Raw genomic sequence first — 22,244 nt, forward strand, 5'->3', positions numbered from 1 at the left:
CTCCTCGTGGGCGCCCTGACCCGCCACCAAGTGACCGGTGCTCTTGAATGGGCAGTAAGAGCCTCCTCAAGCTCAAAAACCGCCAGCCTCTGCTGTCTCCTCAGTTTGCCTGAGGCGGGCAGGCAGGGAGCAGCACCAGCGTTCCCGGGGGACGGGCTGGTGACCCTAGGAGCCCAGTGGGTTTTCAGAGCTGTGCCCTTGACAAAACCGGAAAAGGTAGCCTTCCGTATAACCGAGGTGGCACTTCCGTGATGAAAGCTACACACACCCTCCCTTCCTTCCCCCTGCAGGTGTCCTCAACCACAGACCCGTGTCGTCATGCCTCGGCGTAAGAAGAACAAGTTCCGTGCTCGTGAGCAACACCGCCAGGTCCCTGACGATTCTAAGACTCAGAGGTCTGATGAAACTATAGCCTTGGAAGAGCTTCCCTCCTGCTCCTCTGCCCTGGAGGCTCCTTCCCAGAGTGTGTCACAGACCCAGACCAGTAGCCCTTCCCAGGCATGGGGACAAGACTCGGCCACCATCGCCTCTCCAGGCGCGGTTGACACAAGGTCTGAGAACGACGAGGAAAGCCAAGATGAAGACGTTTCTTATTCCCCTGAGGATTTCTCAGACAGTACGTCTCCCACTGTGAATGTGGATTTGGTGGAGCAGTTCCTCCTGCACAAGTACAGAATGAACCAAACAATCTTGAAGGAAGACATAGAGAAGATCCTGGGAGAGAGACACCAGGGCGAATACGCTGCGATCCTGGAGAAGGCCGCTGAGCACCTTGAGCTTGTCTTTGCCATTGATTTGAAGGAAGTCGACTCAACCAAACACGTGTACGAGCTGGTCAGCAAACTGAAACTCCCCAATAATGGGAGGATGCGAGCAGGCAGGGGCTGGCCCAGGACCGGCCTAGTGATGAATATCCTGGGCTTCATCCTTATGAAGGGCAATTGTGCCGCCGAGAAAGACGTCTGGCAATTTCTGAAAGTGTTGAAGGTATACGCCGGCAGGAGGCATTTCATTTATGGAGAGCCGAGAAAGTTCGTCAATAACGATCTGGTGAAGCTGAAGTACCTGGAGTACCGCCAGGTGCCCGGCAGTGACCCGCCTCTCTATGAGTACCTGTGGGGCCCAAGAGCTCACGCTGAGACCAGCAAGATGAAAGTCCTCCACTTTTTGGCCAAAGTTGCTGACACAACTCCAAGAGCCTTCCCCTTACAATATGAAGAGGCTTTACGAGAAGAAAGGGCACGCGCCAGAGGTGCAGGGAGGGCTGGCACTAGTGCCACAGCAAGGCCTGATTCCATGGCCCCTTTTGCCTCCTATAGTGCACACTGAGGATTTTTTCATCAACATGAAAAAAACCAAATCTCAGCAGTGATTTTTGTGGAAGTGTCAAGGAATCCCACAAAAAAATCTTGGAATAGATTAAATAAAATAACATCAACCTTGATTTAGCTTACTCTTCTCAGTCTTTTCTTTTGGAAAATAGATTTATACCTCAATATTTAACAAGTTAGTCCTCTGACTCAATTTCTCTTCTATTCCCCAAACTTATGTGAGCGTCTGCTCTTGGGAAGGGCCATGGTGGTATGGGGCCTGGTAAGAAAAAGAAGGCGGAGCCACTGCCCATTGAATCGTGAGGCTGGAACCAGCTACCATGAAAGGAAGACAGACAGATTCCCTGTAATTCAGAAAGCTCAACTGATAGGAAAGGGCGAAGAAGAGAAGAGGTTCCCCATGAGAGCAGTCAAGTGAAGGTTGCCCGAGGCAAGGCGGTTTGGGGCCAGACAGGGCAAGTCCTCCAGAGGGAGGTCATTTCGAGTGAGGCAGAACGGTGGGCTGCGAGAGACTCAAAGACTCAGGAGGAAAGCGGACACTCAGACCGGGTGTCTGAAAGTTTAGAGACTGAATACTGGAACAAAAACTGCTCTTAACAGCCACTTTGGGATCGTGGGTGGGATTCCCGGGGCAGTAACTGAAGGGGTCCCGAATTCCTGTCCCAGTGTGGTGAATGGAGCGCATAGACTAACTGGTTGGTGCTAAACGTTAAAAGCAGGCCCACAGAAGAAAGGTGAGGTGGACATGAGGACAATGCACAATTTGGGGAATGGCTGTGAGCTTCATTTACTGTCCCTTACCCCAGGGATCCTTGACAGCTGACTCTACTCAGGTGCTGGCTGTGGTTCTGTCCCAGCACTTTCCCAAATTACAGTGTCCTTCCACTGAGTCATTCCCAGTATGACCCACGGGCCAACGCTGGAACCTGACCTGCTGGCCAATTCTTCCATGTCCCCTCGTCTGAGGGATGTGCTCTGCCACCAATCTGACAGACAGCCCACAATCAGCTGCTTTCCTTCTGCTTTGGGCCTCTCGACTCCCTGGCCGTCACTTTCTTCATGGGGATCGTGTATGATAGCAATGAAACCCCTGTCCATCAAAGGTGATGACAGATAGTGAGGTTTAGTCACATCCAAGTAAAAGGTCACGCTACACCCTGAAATTTCAACCCCTCATGTGTCCCTACTAGAGTCTCAAAACATATTTCCCAAATAGGTTCAGAGAGAGAGAAGGCCCTGAAGCAGGCCATAGAAGCGGATTGAGAACATTGGTCTGAAGGAAGATTTTAAAGTTCAATCCTGGATCCTTCCGCGGTGTTCTGGGACAATGAAGTTCCACTGGTTCATGGCAGCAACCTGAGGCAGCACCATAGCCTGCATTCCAGGACCATGGGGTGATAAGGAATTAAAGTGGGGTGGCTGTGGCCCTATGAGTCCAGAGACTGTGCAACACCCACCTGCAACTTTGCTAGTGGATGAGGACGAGGCTTTTTGATGATCATCATAATAGAAAATCAGGCATGGAGTAAAGCAGACTAGCAAGGATCACAGTACTTGCACATCAGGACAGAAATTCACTACAGTAACAGAAGAGAAAAAGCATTCAATCATGTGCCTGAGTAAAGGAAAAGCTTTTGATCTAAGTTTACACAAATTCATGGTAATAACTTTGAGGACATTTATCAGAATAAAATTTCCATGTCATAAAATCATCAGTAAATACACACAAATGTGACAGATGACATGTATTCTCCATAAAGTCGGGATAAATACACGACACATAGACATAGATGCGAAGGGATAGCAGGACACAGCCACATACAAGAATAAGAAAATCAATAAGAGGTATGAATAATGAAAAGAAACAGATAGTAATAGTACCAGTATGACCCTATAATTTAAATGTATAAACTAGTAAGCAACAAAATGTTCAAATATATAAGAAACATCCAAATGCTAGTATAGAAAAATCACTGTGGCAAAAACAGGCAACTGGTCACACATAATCAATAATCAAAAATGCTAGGGTTTGTGGGGCTGGGCAGAATAGATGAAGGGATAAAAAAATGCAAATTAGTAGGTCCTCAAAGGGAACACTTCAAGTATTATATAAATGTCTAACCTTTTTCAATTAAAGAAATAAAAAACAAAAAAGGAAAAAAATAAAAAAGAAACAGATAAAATACTACCAAAATAACCTATAATTTCAATATCTGAAGTACTAGGCAAAGAGAATATTCAAATATAGAAGGAACATCCAAAAGCTGGTATACAGTAAACCACTGCAGCAAAATCAGAGGCCAGGTCTCACATACTCATCACCAGATACAGCACGTCATGAAAGATATACCAGTCACAACAGCAACAATATCTGAAACATACTTAAAATGAAACGCGACAAAACTATCAGATCTTTATGAACTAGACTGTAAAAGTTTACTGATAAGAGTTAGAAAAAAACAGTCCCAAATAGAACAGAATATTATGTTTATTCAGGGAGAAGGAATTTTATAAACCTCTCAGTTCTTAAAGCTTTACAGATGAAGGGCCTTACCCAAAGCTTCCAAGATGACAACCAGACTTGCTCTGCTGTCTCCTGGGCAAAAATCCACCGTGGAAAAACTAAAGAAGCAATAAACAGAACAATATCAACAATAACAGAAACAATAATGAGACACCCCAGAGAAGCAGTTAGCCTGGACAGAACTAGTGCTTCTCTGCGGGGAGGTGGGGGCGTGCACTGAAGGTGAGACAGGTCTGTAGGAGACAGGAATGCTTGGAGGCTGTGCTGCGTGAATGAATTCCTACTGTTTGCCTGAGGAAACCCGACGCAGCACCTCAGGCCTCACGTGCCAGGACCATGGACGAATAACAGGACAGCACCAAAGTTTGGGCTGGTTGAGGTAGTATATATGAGTCTAGAAACTGTCCTCAAAACAACCTGAAACTTCTTTTGTGGGTGGAGACTGGGATTTTTTCTTAGAGTCCGCTCCGTAAAACGTAAGACATGCATGAAAATAGAACAGCTGGAGCACGTGAGATCTACTGTCTTGGCAAATTCAAGTATACAACACATTATTATTAACCACAGTCACCATACCTAAACCTCAAGTAACCGCGATGTTACTCTCTTCTACTTGAGTTTCCATTTTTTTAGAGATTCCACGTATAAGAGATCACATGGTATTAGAATTTCGGAGTCTACCTTAGTTTCCTTATCAAAATATCCTCCTAGGTACACTCATGCTGTTGAGAATGGTAGGAATTCTCAGTACACACATATAAAAATGGTAAGTCTAAAAGGCGATATGTTATATAATTCGAGTGTGGTGCACACATATATATGAAAACATCACATTGTACCTCAAATATATATTTTTATTTGTCAAAAATATAAATAAAACTATTGAATAGATAGTTAATAGCACAGTAATGACACATAGGGACAGAAATGCATTCCAAATTTCGACAATAAACCGATGTCAGCCAAGAGACGCACCAGGCAGAGCTGTCAAGCCAAGGAGCACTGCATTTTCGCCATGGGGTTCTTGAGAGACTTGGTCAGAACAGGTAGGTTTATAGTTAGAAAAGGGAGATATTCCAGGGCGGCTAGAGCACAGTGCACACTCCTGAGCCCAGAACACTGAAGCCCACGGGATTCTCAGGCCGTGCAGTCATCTCTGTCCTCAGGCAGCAGTGGCCACAGGTCGTGCACCTGCACACGGTGTTATCCGGAGTCTCCGGGATTGGAGGTGTTGGACGTGAGGGGTGGCCCAGGTCATAGAGTGGAAGCAGCCCAGCACCAACAAGGAGTCCAGGGATGGCGTGGAGATAGGACTGAGGAGAGCACCCACTACTGTCAGTCTAGGGAGGTTCCGGGCTTGGCCGCTAACCACAGGCCCCCAAACATTTCCACTTGTGGTTTGGGGGGAAATGAGGGCCTTGGTCTGAGGCCAGCTGACTGGCTCGACAGGGAGAGAAGGCCCAGGCCCTACAGATTTAAAGAAAGGACCTTCATGAGGAAGGAGGGACCCCGTTCTCTACATCGGGGCCCACACCCACGTGCTCCTGACATCGGCCAGGGAGGGCCCGGGAAGGATGGAGATGGAGGTGCTTCCTCACTTAGTCCTCAGGACAGTCGGGGAGGTGGGGCCCTGGTTGAGGGGCTGGAAGCGGGGCAGCAGAGGGAGGATTTCCAGGTCATGGGAAGAGTCAGGGTGAGGGGCACGGTCACTGCGCATAACACGAGTCCCGTAATAGAGAGGACACCTCGGAATCCCTGCCACTGTCACTCAGGGTGGTCCCAGGCTTCTGTCAAGTCGAGGGGCCCCTGAATTCCTACTCTGAGTCACAGAGACGTGAGGCTTTTGCCTGAGCGGTGTGGTTACAATTCAGGAGAGGAAGAATCTAAGATACATCCAGGGGTTCAAACGGAATTCGAATGAGACCCGTTGGGAGCATTGACGAGGAGACCTCAGCTTGCCCACTGTCTCTGCATTTGGGAGAAGCCAGGCAAGTGCAGGCAGAGCAGGCCGCACTCTGTGCTCTGTTGGCTCTGGGGTAGGTGCTATGAGACACTATGAGACAGGCCTCAAGCAAAGAGAGACAGGGGACCCTGGCCCTCGCAGTGCCAAGGGAGGGAACTGAGTGCAGACTGAGGGGCCACCCACCCACCCTGAATGGGTGAGGAAGGTAAAGATAACACTCAGCGAAAGGGGGCCTCTCAGGACCTACCTGGAGACCAGGTGAGCATTCCGAAAGAACTGAAGACTCCAACCAAGCAGGACAGAGAGGGCCCAGGGATGCGCTGGATCCGAGTGCGCTCCGCCAGGAGCGGCATCGTCTTCCTTATGATGGCAGAGAGGTTTGAAGTGCCCGCTTCAGGGCAGCAGAAAAGACTGGGGGTCCTGGTCGGGACAGTAAATAATATAAATATCCTGATTGTGAACCCAGAACACTTCCCAAACCCCAGGACACAGGGTGCCCCATGCTAGGCCCAGCTCTCACCCAGCAATACCCAGGGAGGGCTGAATGGCTGTGTCCCACGTTCACACGGACATGCTCTGCAGAGTTCTCAGGGGACAGGCTGACTAGAACAGGAGCCCTGAGGGTTCCTAGAGCACTGCCCTCAGATCCTGCAGAGGCGGCCTAGGGCAAAGCCGAGGTGCAACCTCCCTGCCGAGGGGACACACACCATCTCATTCTCCCAACTCCAGGTGCCGGCATCACCTGCTCTCCTGCCTGCAATGCTGCCAGTGTCCCGGGCCATCGCGGCAATGGGTAGATGAGTAAGCTCCGTGGCCGGCAGCAACCCACCAGGCCCGAGGTGGCACTCTGAGTCTCAAGGGCACTCAGGCCATGGCCGCGGAGGAAGAAGAGCCCCCTTCTCTCCTGTTTGGGGGGTTCTCCTCGGAGCTCCATTGCTCTTGGCCCTTCCCAGGAGCCTCAGGGCGCCCCAGCCACTTGCTCACCTGCGGTAGATGTCTCCTGCCAAGATCTGATGAACGTGCCACGAGCCAAGGCGAGCAAAGTGCCAGCACCTCCCAGGCAGTTGCCTCCACTTAGAGGGCTGGCAAAGGTCCTGTCGCCAGGAAGGCGAGCATGCACGTGCAGGTCCTGCTGGAGAAGTGTGAGAGGAACGCGCCCATTGAGCAGCGGCACTGATGGAGGCGGTCAGCAAGCAGGACAATGAGCACTTCCCTGAGAGTTTCGGGTGAACCTCAGTGAGCCCGGAGCGGGTCATCGGCCGCGAGTTGAAGGAAGTCGGCCCCAGCTGTCACCCCAATGCTCTCACGGACAAGCTGGTCCTCCCCCGCGAAGGCCGTCTGAGCAGCGCCAGGGTCTTGCCCGACACCGGGCTCGCGATGATGCTCCTGGGTGTGATCTTTGGGAACAGCTACCGTGCCCCCGGGGAGGTGATCTGGGGCTCCTCACCGTGGTGGGGGTGGATGATGGCAGGAGGCACCTCCTCCTCAGGGAGCCTGGGAAGCTCCACACAAAGCTGTGGTGCAGCAACAGAACCTGCAGCGCCACCAGGAGCCGGGCGGGGAACCTCCGCGCTTTCAGGTCCTGTGGGGCCCGAGAGCCCACGCTGAGACCAGCGGGATGAGGGTGCTCGAGGTCCTGGCCACGATCCAGGATACCAACCGCAGCGCCTTCCCAAACCTGCCTGAGGAGGCGCTGACAGACGGGGAGGGGACGGCAGGGCACAGCACCGCCGCCAGGGCCGCCATCAGTGCCAAGGACCATGCGCGCTGCAGGGCCAGGTCGCGCCGCTCCTCCCACGTGCCGTGAGCTGGGGACAGGCTTTCACTGTGTGTTTGACGACAGCGGTCAGCGGCCTAAGTGCTGGCGAGCGGTGTACGCGAAGTGAAAGAGACACGTATTCGGTTTCCCGTGGTAGATGAGACGGCGCTAGGTGTACCATTTTTTCCAATGTCGTTCCTTTGAATTGAAAGTTCCGGTCGCTTCAGAATCTAAGTTTATCAATGTCCTGGATATCTCATTCGTTACCGTTCATATTTAAAATGAAGTTTTTGGTATTTGTTAGCATAGTAAGCCTATTTATCATCTATCTATTTGCCTATCATGTATCTATAGAATTATCTGATTTTTGCTACTCAGTAGGGTAACGTGAGATGGGATTTGAAATTTCTGTGGACATTTCAGAAAACCCCACAGGAAAACATTTGGGATCACAAAATGGTGATACACAAGCAAAGGCTGCTTCACTCTTAGTTGGCCTTATTTTTGTGCTCTTTGCCATTAAAATGGAATAGTATGTACCTGGATTTATGAGCGCCTTCAAACTCTAGGAGCAATTAAATCATAATGAAATAGACTTCTTGCTCATGTCCCCTTTTCCCTCTAGCGTTAATCGACCCTCTGCTCTTCGGAAGGGCCTCTGCTAGTCTTCGTGATGCTAAGAAAAAGAAGGTTGAGCCACTGAACATAGAATTTTAGAGTCTAGGAGCAGCATTGGTCATATAAGGAAGACGGTGACATACACTCTGAGAAATAGTAAATTTTCTCAAAAAGGACGAAGAAGGGGTGTGGAAGAGGAGGTTGCAGATGAGAACGGGCTACGGTCAGCCATGTGTCCACGGCAGTGCTGGCCCTTGGGCAAATGCCAGTGCCCGAGAAGGGGCAGGAGTGGGGGTGGAGAGCTCCCCCATTTGAAGCCAGGCTGCGGGGTGGGCCGCATGAAGCTGTCGGTGTGGGGGGCAGTGGCCAGACCCTCAGATGATGGGTCTCGGGTCGAGACACTAAGCCTGGAATGAGGAACAGAGCTTAACAGTTACTCAGGGGTGTGAGAGAACCAGAGAGAGACCTGTACCCCGGGCCCGACTGGAGGGGACTGTGTGCTCACCCCAGGGCAGGGGACACGTTGCACGAGCCTGGCGAATTAGGCCCAGGGTGCGCAGACAGTTTCTCACAAGTAAGGGTCATTCTCCCTTGAGGTCAGATGCCAAGAAGCCCCTGGACCGTCTCTCTTTTCACGGGCAGGGATGGTCAGAGCCGCTCCATTAAAAGAGCATGTTCATCCGTGATTCGAGTGTCACTTGGCGAAATCTGACGGAGGGCTCTATTTTGGGTGGCGATGAAACGAATAAAAATGGGAGTGGTTGGGATGAAAAGGCACCTGGGAGAGAAGTTGTTGGTCCTTGAGACAAACAGACTCTGAGTTGCAGCCACCTGGAGAAGACAACCCCACATCCACATTAAGTAACAGATGCTCTTATCGGAAAGTGCTGTTTAGTTCTACTAGCTCGGAAGCAAGTCGGCTGCTGGAGATTTCTATATTGTTTACAGTTGCATAGTTAAGGGAAGCTGAAGTTAAAATTCTTGAGGGAAGCTGTTTTCATCTGGGGTCAAAATCATCTCAGTAATGTCTGCCATTCATTGCAAGCACCAAACGTTGCTAACTCGGTTCCAGGTGATTTACGGTCATCACATACGTATGTCGAGAGCCCTACAGCATACACTGTGGGACTCCCTTGGCAGATAAAGAAGGTGGAATGTCTTCAAATTCCAGGTGAGTAAGAGACAACAGAGCTGGACTAGAACCAGGCTCTGAATTCCCCAAGAGCCCACTACAAGCCACTCCTCCAAGGGACAGTGGGACACCACATGTCATCTTTTGGCCTCCTACTCCAAAACCTATCTCAAGAGTTCAAAAGCAGGACCTTACACCCGCTGCACTGTCTGGATTACAGAGCCCGAGGAATAAGCAAAAATCGTACCAAAATAGACACGAGATACAAATAAAGGAAGAAAAAGATGGTGTTTACTGACAATATCATAATCTCAAAGAAAATATTAAGAAACCTCAAAAGATCGGGGTCTCACAAAAATATCTGGCTCGTCCCTGCCTTGCAGAAAGTCAATCTATTAGAAGGGGAGTTAGATGAGAGGCTCGATCTGACGGGTGAAGAGGAGGAAGAGATCAGCGTGTTCTCTGGGATAGCACAGCTCCCGGCCGGGGCCCTCCTCTGCCTTTGCTGCAGGTTCCCCATCTCACACCACCCCTGGGACCCGCGCCGTTCTCTGCTGGGTCTGCAGTAGGGAGAAAACCCTAGTTTTCCAGGCCGCGGCGTTTCCCAGCAAGCCTTTCACAGAGGAGGTAGGGGTCAAGAGGAAGACTGATGAATGAGGACGGAGGACAGAACGCCACGTAGTAACTCTCGCAGGCACAGAGAGACCGGCCGGCGACGGCTCATACCGAGAAGGCCGAGGCAGGGCCAACAGACCGAGCATCCCCTCACTTGTTTTCAGTGTCTCCGGGACATGAGAGCTTTGGTCTACGTGGGTGACCCTACGTGGAAAGAGAGAGGAGAGCCAGGCCCTGCCGGGCGTCAAGGTGAGGATCCTGAGTGAGGACTGAGGGCAGCCCCTACTCTGAGCAGAGAGGCCCCAAGGACCTGGTCCCGATGTCATGCCTGGAATGGCACAGGCAGGAGAGCCTCGTGTGGCATTCCCTGATTTTCCTTCCTTCGCATCTCAGGGCGCGAGGGCCGTGGTCTGTGGCTCTGAGACCTAGGACAATAAAGGCAGGCATTGTGGGCCTGGCAGGAATCAAGGGCAGAACCCTGAGTGAAAACTGAGGCTACCACAAGTCCCGGAACAGTGAACAGACACAGAGACAGCCCCAGCCGGCAACCCTGAGATGCCTCGGGCAGGCCTGTCAGCCTGACGCTGCAGGAAGCTGTCAGGGGTTTGAGGGCCTTGCTCTGAGGAAGGGGTGAGGGGGGTGTAGGGACTCAGGTCAGCCGAGGATGGAGTTCCAGGCCCTGCCGGGCGTCAAGGTGACGCCCCTGAGTGGGGCCTGAGGGAACTTTCCACCCATAGAACCGAGAGGACCACCCAGAACCCCGCCCTTGCTGGTTGCCCTGGGACACCTGGGCGTCGTTGCCATGCTATGACATACGCACTGACTCCTGTGGTGTCACAATGGGGTGAGGGACTTAGTCTCAGGTGTATGGTCTAGGGCCAGCAGTGGGAGGATTTCTTGGCTCCCGGAGGCCGACGTGCGACTCCAAGGACGACGGGAACCACACACCCAGCCCAGTGCAAACCACATAGAACTCCTTCCGTACCTGGTCTCAGGACAGCGGCGCAGGTGTGGACAGAGGAGGACGCCCGCACCTCCTCCTGGGGTCTCAGGGAGGTGTTGGCTCCAGGACGGGGGGCAGTTCCAGGGGGCGCGGAGGCATTCTAGGCCAGGACGGGGGCCACAGCTAGGACCGAGGGACCCTCCACCCCTAACAGTAGGGATGACATAGAACTGGGCCCCGCCCCTGGCTTCAGCCCTTGAAGACCCAGCACAGGCCTACCCAGCTGAAGCTCCCCAACACTTATTTCTGTTACATCTATGGGAGCTGAATCCTTAGTTTGAAGGTGTAGCCACCGTTCAGCTAGAGGGGTGGGGAGACCAGGCCCTACATGGAGCCCAAAGGAGGAACTTTAATGAGGACCGAAGCCCCAAGGAGACCAGCACAGGAAACTCCCCACTGGGCAGGCCGCACTGCGTTCCCGGACAGGGCTAAGCTGAGGACCCCTTCCCTTTCTCCTCGTGGGCGCCCTGACCCGCCACCAAGTGACCGGTGCTCTTGAATGGGCAGTAAGAGCCTCCTCAAGCTCAAAAACCGCCAGCCTCTGCTGTCTCCTCAGTTCGCCTGAGGCGGGCAGGCAGGGAGCAGCACCAGCGTTCCCGGGGGACGGGCTGGTGACACTAGGAGCCCAGTGGGTTTTCAGAGCTGTGCCCTTGACAAAACCGGAAAAGGTAGCCTTCCGTATAACCGAGGTGGCACTTCCGTGATGAAAGCTACACACACCCTCCCTTCCTTCCCCCTGCAGGTGTCCTCAACCACAGACCCGTGTCGTCATGCCTCGGCGTAAGAAGAACAAGTTCCGTGCTCGTGAGCAACACCGCCAGGTCCCTGACGATTCTAAGACTCAGAGGTCTGATGAAACTATAGCCTTGGAAGAGCTTCCCTCCTGCTCCTCTGCCCTGGAGGCTCCTTCCCAGAGTGTGTCACAGACCCAGACCAGTAGCACTTCCCAGGCATGGGGACAAGACTCGGCCACCATCGCCTCTCCAGGCGCGGTTGACACAAGGTCTGAGAACGACGAGGAAAGCCAAGATGAAGACGTTTCTTATTCCCCTGAGGATTTCTCAGACAGTACGTCTCCCACTGTGAATGTGGATTTGGTGGAGCAGTTCCTCCTGCACAAGTACAGAATGAACCAAACAATCTTGAAGGAAGACATAGAGAAGATCCTGGGAGAGAGACACCAGGGCGAATACGCTGCGATCCTGGAGAAGGCCGCTGAGCACCTTGAGCTTGTCTTTGCCATTGATTTGAAGGAAGTCGACTCAACCAAACACGTGTACGAGCTGGTCAGCAAACTGAAACTCCCCAATAATGGGAGGATGCGAGCAGGCAGGGGCTGGCCCAGGACCGGCCTAGTGATGAATATCCTGGGCTTCATCCTTATGAAGGGCAATTGTGCCGCCGAGAAAGACGTCTGGCAATTTCTGAAAGTGTTGAGGGTATACGCCGGCAGGAGGCATTTCATTTATGGAGAGCCGAGAAAGTTCGTCAATAACGATCTGGTGAAGCTGAAGTACCTGGAGTACCGCCAGGTGCCCGGCAGTGACCCGCCTCTCTATGAGTACCTGTGGGGCCCAAGAGCTCACGCTGAGACCAGCAAGATGAAAGTCCTCCACTTTTTGGCCAAAGTTGCTGACACAACTCCAAGAGCCTTCCCCTTACAATATGAAGAGGCTTTACGAGAAGAAAGGGCACGCGCCAGAGGTGCAGGGAGGGCTGGCACTAGTGCCACAGCAAGGCCTGATTCCATGGCCCCTTTTGCCTCCTATAGTGCACACTGAGGATTTTTTCATCAACATGAAAAAAAACAAATCTCAGCAGTGATTTTTGTGGAAGTGTCAAGGAATCCCACAAAAAAATCTTGGAATAGATTAAATAAAATAATTTCAACCTTGATTTAGCTTACTCTTCTCAGTCTTTTCTTTTGGAAAATAGATTTATACCTCAATATTTAACAAGTTAGTCCTCTGACTCAATTTCTCTTCTATTCCCCAAACTTATGTGAGCGTCTGCTCTTGGGAAGGTCCATGGTGGTATGGGGCCTGGTAAGAAAAAGAAGGTGGAGCCACTGCCCATAGAATCGTGAGTCTGGAACCAGCTACCATGAAAGGAAGACAGATTCCCTGGAATTCAGAAAGCTCAACTGATAGGAAAGGGCGAAGAAGAGAAGAGGTTCCCCATGAGAGCAGTCAAGTGAAGGTTGCCTGAGGCAAGGCGGTTTGGGGCCAGACAGGGCAAGTCCTCCAGAGGGAGGTCATTTCAAGTAAGGCAGAACGGTGGGCTGGGAGAGACTCAAAGACTCAGGAGGAAAGCGCACACTCAGACCGGGTGTCTGAAAGTTTAGAGACTGAATGCTGGAACAAAAACTGCTCTTAACAGCCACTTTGGGCTTGTGGGTGGGATTCCTGGGGCTGTAACGGAAGAGGTCCCCAACTCCTGTCCCAGTGTGGTGAACAGAGCGCATGGACTAGCTGGTTCGTGCCGAACGTTTAAAGCAGGCTCACAGAAGAAAGGTGAGGTGCACATGAGGACAATGCACAGTTTGGGGAATGTCTGTGAGCTTCGTTTACTGTCCCTTGCCCCAAGGGTCTTTTACAGCTGACTCTACTCAGGTGCTGGCTGTATTTCATTCCCAGCACTGTCCTGAAATGCAGCGTCCTTCCACTGGGTCATTCCCAGTATGACCGGCAGGCCAATGCTAAAACCTGACCTGCTGGCCAGTTCTTCCCTTTCCCCTCCTCTGAGGGATGTCCCTTGCTGCCAATGTAATAGACAGCCCACAATCAGCTGCCCTCCTCCCGCGTCTGAGCTTTCCAACTCCCTTGCCATCATTTTCTTCATGGGGATCATGTGTGATAGCAGTTTAATGATGGGTCCTATTTAAGACTGGCCTGTGCATTTGACGAAGGAGCTCACTTAATGTGCTCGATAACCAAAGCCTTGCTCGTAAGTTGGAGGTGCGGTAAGGCCATGTCCGTCACTTTCTAGCAAACATTTATGGAAGCTGAATTCCTTGACTCCGCAGAGTCCTTCTTAGGGAGGAAAAATTGTACCTCATCAGCCATGCTATCTTTGAACGGCAAAGATTAAAATAATTCAGCATTCTTTTGCCGCCTCTTACTCAGTACTGGCTCCAAGGAAGGTTGTGGCTTTTCCTTGTGCCCGATGACACCTGTAACAGTGCCCCGCGCACTCAGTCATGCTTCAGGTTGCCGGGACTCACAAGGTGAGGTGTTGACCGTGCTTCACTGGAAGAACCTTCGCATCCGTTGAGACCCTAGATATTACTGCAAAGGACAGTCCAGGAAGAGGCATTTGAACACAGAAGGCATACCCTCCCTGCTGAAGTTTCACAGGGTCCTCTTGAAAATTGACGTCCTCTGTATTTTGAAGCACGTGTCCCATGGTAGGCTCTCCAAAAGCTGTGGAATTGCAAGGCAGATTTAGCCTTCTGAGAAACTCCACCGGGAATGGGAGGGGTTGCTTTCATGACAAGTTCCAATAGTTGCTCTTTTATTGCACACCTAATTTGTAAGTTGATGGAGAGACAGAAAGTGCTCATCCATATGATGTCTTGCCTGCCTCCTCTGGCACACTGGTCGACTCTATTGCCAGTATGCTGGCAGTGGGGAAGGGGGATGTGACATCCCTCGCCACTGAAATGTAACTGGTAGCGATATTATTTATTTCCGGGCCGAGGCTTTAGAGCGGCGGTATTCGATCCACATCCTTTCTTCTTCCATTCTATAACCCAAACAGATCTCATGTTCAGAAGATAGGAACACATGATACAAGCAGCCTGATGACTTGTGTCCCCTCGTAGAACACAGCACCTGCCAACCGACATGGAAAAGTGACCTTTCATTGTGTGAACTTGTTCAGGTTTCAGGTCATGTCTGTCGCATCATCTAACCTTTACTTGATCAAATACACCGCTGCGATTTCTGTTTTTGAGCTTATTGAAATCTTTTTATTACAAAGACAATGGTACTTGTATTTGCACAGCAAAGTAATTCAGACATCACCAAGAAATCACAATTGCCTCCTTTATTGTATTCCTAGAAGCTTCAAGTCTCCACATTGGTGCTGAAAATTAGCATGTGGTGGGTACTGTTTGATGCTGCTTCTGTGATTATTTTGCCCCAGGACTCATTCGTTTGTTTCCGTATTTCTTATATGTCTCTATTTAACATGTTTCATTTTTTCCATGTCAATTGGACATATGGAGCATACTTATAATAACACTATTGATGCCATTGCCTACTTATTCTATCATCTGTACCATTTCTAGATCAGTTTTGATCAATTAGTTTTGTTTCTCTTGTGGATATATTTTCTGGCTTCTTTACATGCTTGGCCATTGTTGACTGGATGCCAAACTGTGAATTTGGCCTTGTTCACACTTATTCAACTCAAGGGTGCTAGTGACTGTTTTATATATATGTACTCTTCAGCTCTGTTCTGCATCTCATGTAGGATTCTGAGAAACACTATGATCTTTCCAATTTTGCTAGTAAAGTTTGTTAGGTCAGGCCAAAGCTGCATACATCTCGGACTGACCTTGCATCCACACAGAAACAAAATCTCCTTAGTATGCTTTCTGATGTTCCGGGCACGGTACGCTCTTCCCGTCTGACTGGTGGGAGCAGGAAGACCCCCGTGTGGACGCTGGAATTCTCTCTCTGGGGAGCTCTCTCCCGCTGGTCCTTTGACCTGTGAATTCTGGCCCCTGGTCCTCCTCTGACCCTCAGCTTCATCTCCTCAGCTCCATAAGACAACCAGGTTTTACCTGTGCACCTGACCCTGTGCTGCGAGCTGCAGGCATTAAGCTGGGGCACTTCTCGAGTCGCCTCGTTTGTTTTCAGTCCCTCAGGAGCACGGTCTTCTCTTGCTGGATGTGCAGTGTATTGAAAGTGGTTGTCACATGTTTTTCTTCAGTTTTCTTAGCGGTATCATCCAAGTAGCTACATTCATTTTCTGTTATTCTTTCTTCCCCTGAAATATATGTCATATAATCTAAATGTAAAACCTAAATTTTTATGACATAATAGTAACCCTAAACTGTAAGCCGCCACCATGTGAAGTGTTTTAGAACAAAAACCTCGATCGAAACACTTTGGTACACACAACACGCAAACACTTGTGAATGTGTGTGTATGTATATTTGTGTATATATAAATGTGTGTGTGCGTGTGTGTAGTGTGTGTGCACTCATATTAGGTAGTCAGTCAGGCATGAGGGACAGGAGTGATGGCCCTGGTCTGTAATGTAGAAACCTCCCTTGAAGACCTTCCTTAAGGACCTCCCAGAAACACTTCCCTCTTAGGGCTTTAAATTACTGCAAATCCTAAAGCAAAAAGGCCATAAAACCTGCTGGCTAAACCAGCCACAAAGGCATGAGCAGAAAGTACCACCCTAACCTGCCTATAACCTCAGCCTCATTATACCATCATTATAACATCATGACTATGCCTAGAAATTCATGCATCTAATTATAACAGGCTGAATTCTGGGTAAGCACATGCGCAGTAGGCAAGGTCTTATATTGCAGCCAACTGTCAGTCAGGTACTTCACATACGCATCCGATCAGACCTCTCATCTTGGCCCAAATAGAAAGAGATCTTCCCACTTCTGGGTAGTTATAGCTCTCTGCTGAAAACCCACTCCTCCCTTGGAGAGCACTATGCCTTATCTCTTCACCTCCCAAATTCCACAGGGCTGCAGCCTTCCTAAGCGTGGCCTGTCTCCTTCTAAAATGTACTTTCAACAAGACTTACTTCTTCTAAATCAACTGACCCGTAATTCTTAACTGCGTCTGCGGGGAAGAACCGAGGGACACCATACCACAACACCCCATGACTCAGGGGCCGACGCTGGATTTCACGTCACCCCAGTGGGAACATGTAGATATATATATGAGAGACAGAGACATTTACATACAGGAAGGAAAGTATAAACCCTCAGAGCAAAATGCAAATAGGTCCCTCTCCTGCTTGTGGAAAGCTACAAAATTACATAATTTTACTATGTTTGCTTTCCATATTTCCTAAAGTTAATGAAACACAGATGTTTCCATTATGATTATAAAATGCTACAAATATTTGTAACACAGGAGCACCAGGAGCACCAGGTACCTAGGCCTGGGATGTTACCAAAAAAACCAGCAGGGGGACCAGCGGAGTGAGGCATCCCATTTATTGGTCACAAATCTGCGAGGCCTCAGTACTTGGTGTATTGGAGCTGCAGGACTGGAACCTGTGTGCGGGCAGCTAGGCGAGTGCTCGCAGGTAGAGACTGCCCTGCAGCAGGCCATAGAGTTGGATTGAGAGGATCGGTCAGAGGGAGGATTTTAAAGTTCACCCTGGGATCCCTCTGGGGTGCCCTGGGACAATGAAGTTTCACTGCTTCATCGAAGAAACCTGAGGCAGCACATAGCCCGCGTGCCAGGACCACGGGGTAATAAGGGATGAAAGTGAGGAGTGTTCGTGGCCACATGAGTCCAGAGACTACAACACCAACCTGCAACTTTGCTAGTGGATGAGAACGAGGCTTTTTACATGACCGTCATAATAGAATATCACATGGAGTAAAGCAGACTAGCAAGGATCACAGTATTTGCACATCAGGACAGAAATTTACTACAGTAACAGGAGAGAAAAAGCATTTGATCGTGTGCCAGAGTAAAGAAAAAGCTGTTGATATAAGTTCACACAAATTCATGGTAATAACTTTTAGCAAACTTATCAGAATGGAAATTCCATGTCAAAAATCATTAGCAAGTACACGAAAAGTGATATATCCGAAGCATTCCCAATAAAGTTGGGATAAACACACAGAAGTATGATACCACAGATATGGATGTGAATGGATTGCAGAACACAGCCACATACGACAGTAATAAAATAAAGATGAGGTATGAATAATGAAAAGAAACAAATAGTAATAGTACCAACATGATCCTATATTTAAATGTTTACAGTAATAGACAAAAGTATATTCAAATATATAATAAACATCGAAAACGTAGTATATAGAAAATTGCTGTAGCAAAATCAGAAGTCTGATCACATAATCAATAACACAGAATGGGAGGGTTAGGGTGGCTGGGCAAAAAAGGTAAAGCGATAAAGAAATGCAAACTAGTAGTTACAAAACAGTCACAGGGTTATAGAGTACAGTATACGGTATATAGTCGATATTATTGTAATGGTTGTGTGGAGTGCCATATGGGTGCTACAGTACTCGAAGGGGTCACTTCAAGGATTGTATAAATGTCTCATAGTTTTAAATTAAAAAAATAAGGAATAAAAAAGTGAAAAAACATTTTAAAAGACACTGATAATAATGGTACCAAAATAATCTATACTTTAAATATCTAAAGTAATAGGCAAACAAAATATTCAAATACAGAAGGAACATCAAAAAGCTGGTATACAGAAAATCATTGACCAAAATCAGAAGCCAGGTCACACATACTCGAACACCAATTACAACACGTGATGAAAGACATAACCGTCACAACAGCAACAATATCTGAAAAGCAAAGAAAAAGCTTTGGATAAAAATCCACACGAATTCATGGTAATAACTTTGAGGAACCTTATCAGAATGAAATTTCCATGTCATAAAATCATCAGCAAATACATGTAAATGTGACATATTACATGCATTCTCAATAAAAACGGGGAAAAAACAAGAAGTACGTCACCATAGACATGGATATGAAGGGACAGCAGGACACAGCCACATACAAGAATAAAATCAAGAAATAGATAGTAATAGTACTAATATGATCCTATAACTTAAATGTCTAATAGATAACAGAATATTCACATATACAAGAAACATCAAGATGCTACTATATAGAAAATCGCTGTAGTGAAATCAGAAGGCTAGTCACACATAATCGATCAGTAAACAATAAATAATGGAAAATATAACACGACACCAGCAATAATTAAAATGTACATAAAATGAAAACTGGCTAAACTACAAGATCTTTATGGAGGCACAGATAAAACTTTACTGATAGAGTTAGAGAAAGAAAGTCCCAAATAGAATAGTATAATATGTTTCCTCAAGGGAACAGAATATTGTAAATATGTCAGTTTGTATAGTTTTACAAACATAGGGCCTTACCCGTAGCTTCCAAGATGACAGACAAACTTAACATGCTGTTTCTTGGGCCCCAAATCCAAAAACTAAAGAAGGAATAAGTAGAACAATGTCAACACTAACAGAAACAATAATGAGAAACCCCGGGAAAGCAGTAAGCCTGGACAGAACTAGTACTTCTCTGGGGGGAGGTGGGGACATGCACTGAAGGCGAGACAGGTCTGTAGGAGACAGGAATGCCTGGAGGAAAGGTTTTGAAGTTCAGCCCTTGTTTCTTCCAGGCTGCGCTGGGACAATGAATCCCTACTGTTTGGCTGAGGAAACCCGACGCAGCACCTCAGGGCTCACCGGCCAGGACCATGGAGGAATAACAGGACAGCAGCAAAGTTTGGGCTGGTTGAGGTAGTATATATGAGTCCAGAGACTGTCCTCATAACCACCTGAAACTTGTTTTGTGAGTCAGGACTGGGTTCTTTTTTACTTGTAGTCCTCTTGATAAAATGTAAGCATGAATGAAAATAGAACAGCCAGAACACTTGATATCTACTGTCTTGGCAAATTTCAAGTATATTAATACATTATTATTAACTACAGTCACCATGCTGTGCAGTAGGTTTCAGAACTTATTCATATTGCAACTGAAAGTTTGTCTCCTTTTTTCAATTGCCCTCTTCTCTGGCTCCTAAATCTCAAGGAACTACCATGCTACTCTCTGCTACTACAAGTTTGCTTTGTAATAGATTCTACGTAAAAGAGATCATGTGGTATTTGAATTTCTGAATCTGCCCTAGTTCACTCATCATAATATCCACCTAGGTTCATTCACATTGTTGAAAAGGCAGGATTTCTCACCACACATGCTCAAAAAAGTCGTATTTATATTTTTGACAAATAAAAGATGATGTTATGTAATTCAAGTGTAGTAATGATGACACAGTGTATGTATATTTCAAAACCTCACATTGTACCTCATATATAACTTTTATTTGTCAAAAATATAAATACGACTAATGAAATAGAATAGTATGCAGCACAGTAATGGCAACTAAGGACAGAAATCCATTCCAAAAGCTTTCAACAATGACACACATGTCAGCCACCACAGGCCCCAGGCTGAGCTGGCAAGCCTAGGAGCACCCCACTTTCGCCATGCGGATCTTGAGATACTTGGTCAGAAAAGGCAAGATTTTAGTTAGGAAAGGGAAAAATTCCAGGCCGCCTAGAGCACAGCGCAGACCCAGAACACTGAAGCCCACAGGATTCTCCGACCCTGCATCATCTCTAGCCTCAGGCAGCAGTGGCCAGAGGTCGTGCATCGTGCACCTGCACATGGTGTTATCAGGAGTCTCCGAAAGTGGAGGTGTTGGACGTGAGGGGTGCCCCAGGTCGTAGAGTGGAAGCAGCCCAGCACCCACAAGGAGTCCAGGGATGGTGCGGAAGGAGGACTGCGGGGAGCACCCATTACTGTCAGTCTTGGGAGGCACCGGGCATGGCCGCTAGTCTCAGGCCCCCAAACATTTCCACCTGGGGTTCAGAGGGAAACCAGGGCCTTGGTGTGAGTCCAGGTGACTGGCTCAGCAGAGAGAGAGAAGGCCCAGGCCCTGCTGAGGGTCAGTGAAAGGCCCGCGGGGGAAGGTCCTCCTGGACACGCCCAAAACGCGTCCCCAGCACGTCAGTCACCCGCACAGCCCCCTGCCCGGAAGGCCTGGACTCAGGTGACCGGAAGTGGCCCCATCGCACCTCCTGTGAGCCAAGCTGCGGAGCGTGAGGCCTCGTGTGAGCTGCCGCCTTGGGTGAGCAGAAGCCCCGTGGCCTGTCTCTGTCGAGATGTGAAGTGCCCTGATCCAGAAGTGTGGGCCAGGCCCTACCACCCCAATCCCCCTTTTCCCTGAAGACAGGTGGTCACGCCCTGCCCCACCCCGCCCCTGCTCTCTGCCCGGGAGGCCCCATCATGGCTCTTAGGCCCCAAGTCCAGTGGCTGCCGCGTAGCGTTGTCGGGGAATAAAGGCTTCGGCCCGAGGCGGGTGGACTTCGGCTGAGCGGAGCAGAGGGAGAATGTCCAGGCCCCACAGAGTGAGGGAGAACCCTCGTGCGGAATACAGGACCCCATTCCCCACATCGGGCTTCATCCCGGGAGGATCCGGGAGGGACGGAGAAGGAGGTGCTTCCTCACTTGGTCCTCAGGACAGTCGGGGAGGTGGGGCCCTGGTTAAGGGGCTGGAAGCGGGGCAGCAGAGGGAGGATTTCCAGGTCATGGGTAGAGTCAGGGTGAGAGGCACGGTCACTGCGCGTACCACGAGTCTCATAATAGAGAGGACACCTCGGAATGCATGCCACTGTCACTCAAAGAGGCCCAGGCTTCTGTCAAACAGAATCGCCCCTGAATTCCTCCTAAGGTCACAGAGACGTGAGCCTTTTGCCTGAGCGGTGTGGTCACAGTTCAGTAGAGGGAAGAGTCTTAGATATATCCAGAAGTTCAAATGGGGTTTCAGTGAGACGTGTCGGGAGCATTGCTGAGGGGACCTCAGCTTGCCCAGTGCATCTTGCACTTGGGAGAAGCCAGGCAAGTGCAGGCAGATAAGGCCACACTCTCTGCTCTTGGTGGCTCTGGGGTTGGTGCTGACCTCACTATGAGACAGGCTTCAAGCAAAGGGAGACAGGGGACCCTGGCCCTCGCAGTGCCAAAAGGAAACTGAGTGCAGACCGAGGGGCCACCCGCTCACCCTGAATGCATGGGGAAGGTAAAGCCAACAGTCAGCTGAAAGGGGGGCTCAGGACCTACCTATATGCCATGTTGCATTCAGAAAGAACATACCTCCAACCGGCCAGGACAGACAGGGCCCAGGGATGCGCTGGATCCGCGTGCTCTCCGCCAGAATCACCATTATCTTCCTTATGACGGCAGGGATGTTTGAAGTGTCAGCTTCAGGGCAGCGACGGGGACTGGGGAACCTGGTCGGGACAATAATTAACATAAAGATCCTAACAGTGAACTGAGAACACTTCCCAAACCCAGGACACAGGGTCCCCCTTGCTAGCCCCTGCTGTCACCCAGTAACACCTAGGGAGGGCTGAATGGCTGTGTCCCAGGGACACACTGACATTTTCTGCATGGCTCTCAGGGGAATGGCTGATGAGAGCAGGGTCCTGAGAGTTCCTAGAGCACTGCTCTCAGACCCTGCA

General features: G+C 49.4%; 2 protein-coding genes across 2 annotated transcripts; both read left to right on the forward strand.

Annotated features, from left to right (window-relative positions):
* The first annotated feature begins 318 nt into the window (after window positions 1-318).
* Window positions 319-1,329, forward strand: LOC105311311 (melanoma-associated antigen B5-like). Its single transcript, XM_011387295.1, has one exon. It carries the CDS (start codon window positions 319-321, stop codon window positions 1,327-1,329), a length of 1,011 nt encoding a protein of 336 aa, XP_011385597.1.
* A 10,386-nt stretch (window positions 1,330-11,715) lies between these two features.
* LOC105311312 (melanoma-associated antigen B5-like) lies at window positions 11,716-12,726 on the forward strand. Its single transcript, XM_011387296.1, has one exon. It carries the CDS (start codon window positions 11,716-11,718, stop codon window positions 12,724-12,726), a length of 1,011 nt encoding a protein of 336 aa, XP_011385598.1.
* The last annotated feature ends 9,518 nt before the right edge of the window (window positions 12,727-22,244 follow it).

Source organism: Pteropus vampyrus, unplaced genomic scaffold, assembly GCF_000151845.1.
Source record: "Pteropus vampyrus isolate Shadow unplaced genomic scaffold, Pvam_2.0 Scaffold1000003140, whole genome shotgun sequence".
Taxonomy (NCBI): domain Eukaryota; kingdom Metazoa; phylum Chordata; class Mammalia; order Chiroptera; family Pteropodidae; genus Pteropus; species Pteropus vampyrus.